General features: G+C 54.7%; 1 protein-coding gene across 1 annotated transcript in view; it reads left to right on the forward strand.

Moving 5' to 3' along the window:
• LOC104277729 (chloride transport protein 6-like) overlaps window positions 1-1,909 on the forward strand; it is a gene marked incomplete at its 5' end in the record, with an annotated part of 5,650 nt that overhangs the window by 2,716 nt on the left and 1,025 nt on the right. The window contains 2 exons of the mRNA XM_009874465.1: window positions 15-122; window positions 755-880. Coding sequence (XP_009872767.1) covers window positions 15-122; window positions 755-880 — 234 coding nt within the window. The remainder of the gene's footprint in view (window positions 1-14; window positions 123-754; window positions 881-1,909) is intronic.

The following is a 1,909-nucleotide window of genomic DNA, read 5'->3' on the forward strand; positions in this document are numbered from 1 at the left end:
TTTTTTAACTGCAGGGCGGGAGCCAGCCTCGGCTGTCGCATGCAGAGATGTCGGAGGATTACCCCCGCTACCCAGACATCCACGACCTGGACCTCACGTTGCTGAACCCTCGCATGATAGTGGTAAGAGATGCGCCGCAGGGCGACAGCACTTCCTGGTCCACATTTAGGACTGCCCCAAGCCTTGGAAAAATGCTGAGAGCGTGTTTGAGTCCACCCTTGGGTGCAGGGACTCCTCGTCTGCGTGTGGAGATGAGCCCTCACGCCCGCTGTGAAGCAGCATCGTGCACGAGCGCTTTGCTTTCAGCGCGAGACGTTGCCCGACTGATTTCACTTCCTTCTAGACCAGTCTCCTGCCTGAGTGAGACGTGACAGGCGAGCTGCTGGCGCCTGTTTGAGCTCTGCGTGCTGGCAGCTCGCTCGGTGGCAGGCATGTCGCTGGCTTTGCGACAAGAAGGTTGCCGTGTGGGCCAAAGTGCTTTTCTAACTCACTTTCTGATTTTCCTGGACCCGCATTCGTCCTGTACAGAGGCTTTCTCAAGCATGGGGCTCTTAGAATTGTGGGTTACAGTGTTCAAACTGGGACAAAGTTGGGTTCCTGAAATAATTTCGTATTTGTGGAGAAATAGAAGGTGCATGCTGCCTGACACCTCTCTGGGCATCAGTGTGTTGGAGGTCTGTAGGATTTGCCTGTTGGTGGTTCCCAGAGGTGGTGAAAATGCCTCTGAAATACAACAGTTGCTTTTTTCTCCCAGGATGTCACCCCGTACATGAACCCATCGCCCTTCGCTGTCTCTCCAAACACTCACGTGTCACAAGTTTTCAACCTGTTCAGGACAATGGGCCTCAGGCATTTGCCGGTTGTGAACGCGGTAGGAGAGGTGAGTCCTTCTCTCCGTTTTGCGTGCGCTGTGCAAGGAAGCCGTGGTGGCTTTTTGCAAAGTTTGTGACCTTTGGGATAATTAAGATCTCTTTTAAGACAAAACAGAAATGCCTTAAAGAGATCAGAGTGACCTTCTTGAGGCCCTGGGGCATTGCTGGTTGCTGTGCGGAAGATCTCAGTGTCTTGTAGCTGTTGAGGGACCTTGAACTCCTCAGAGGCCACTGCACTGCCTTTCTCTTTGCCAGCTTCATTCAAGGTGAAGAGCAGCATTTCCTGTGTGTTGAGGCAGGAAGTTTTTTTAGCTGGAAGGGAACTTGCGTTCGGTTCCTCCTGACAGGAGCTGCAGAATCGCCGTGTCCTTGAGCGGTTTGTGCTCGACGCATTGGATGTGTCTCTGCCACCTACAGTGCTCAGGAACAGTCAGTAGGTGTCAGGACCTTCCCATAAACCTGATGAGAAGCTTCCTCCCTTGAGCCTGGGGACTGGACAGACCGTGTCCCCTGAGACAGCAGAGCTCTCTGCCTCTTGGGGTTCCTGAGAGCTCTGCCTCGTGGTTGGAAACACGAGATGTTGGCTCATCCCATGTTTAGCACAAGATACTCCTGCAGTACGAGAGAGTGGCTCCTAAGTTCATTCAGCGTGTAAAACCCCTGCGGGGTTCATCAACTGAAAGTTCTCCTTGGACTCTTTGCTCAGCGGGCTGCGAGGGGTCGGTTCTGTGACCTGGTGATGGGCAGTGGGGCAGTCCCTGCTGGGCTGCTCCTCACCATGAGACCTCGAGCCCTGGGTGCAGGTCTGGGCCCTTGGCTGCCAGAAAGATTTGGAGGGGCTGGAGCGGGTGCAGAGGAGAGCAGCGAGGCTGGGGAAGGGACTGGAGGGACAGTCCTGTGAGGAGAGGCTGAGGGAGCTGGGGGTGTTCAGCCTGGAGAAGAGGAGACTCAGGGGGGGCCTTATCACTCTCTACAACTGCCTGAAGCTAAGATGTAGTCAGGCGGGCCCAGACTATTCCCTCCACCAACCAGCTTCC

This window comes from Apaloderma vittatum, unplaced genomic scaffold (genome assembly GCF_000703405.1).
Source record: "Apaloderma vittatum isolate BGI_N311 unplaced genomic scaffold, ASM70340v1 scaffold27528, whole genome shotgun sequence".
Lineage (NCBI taxonomy): Eukaryota > Metazoa > Chordata > Aves > Trogoniformes > Trogonidae > Apaloderma > Apaloderma vittatum.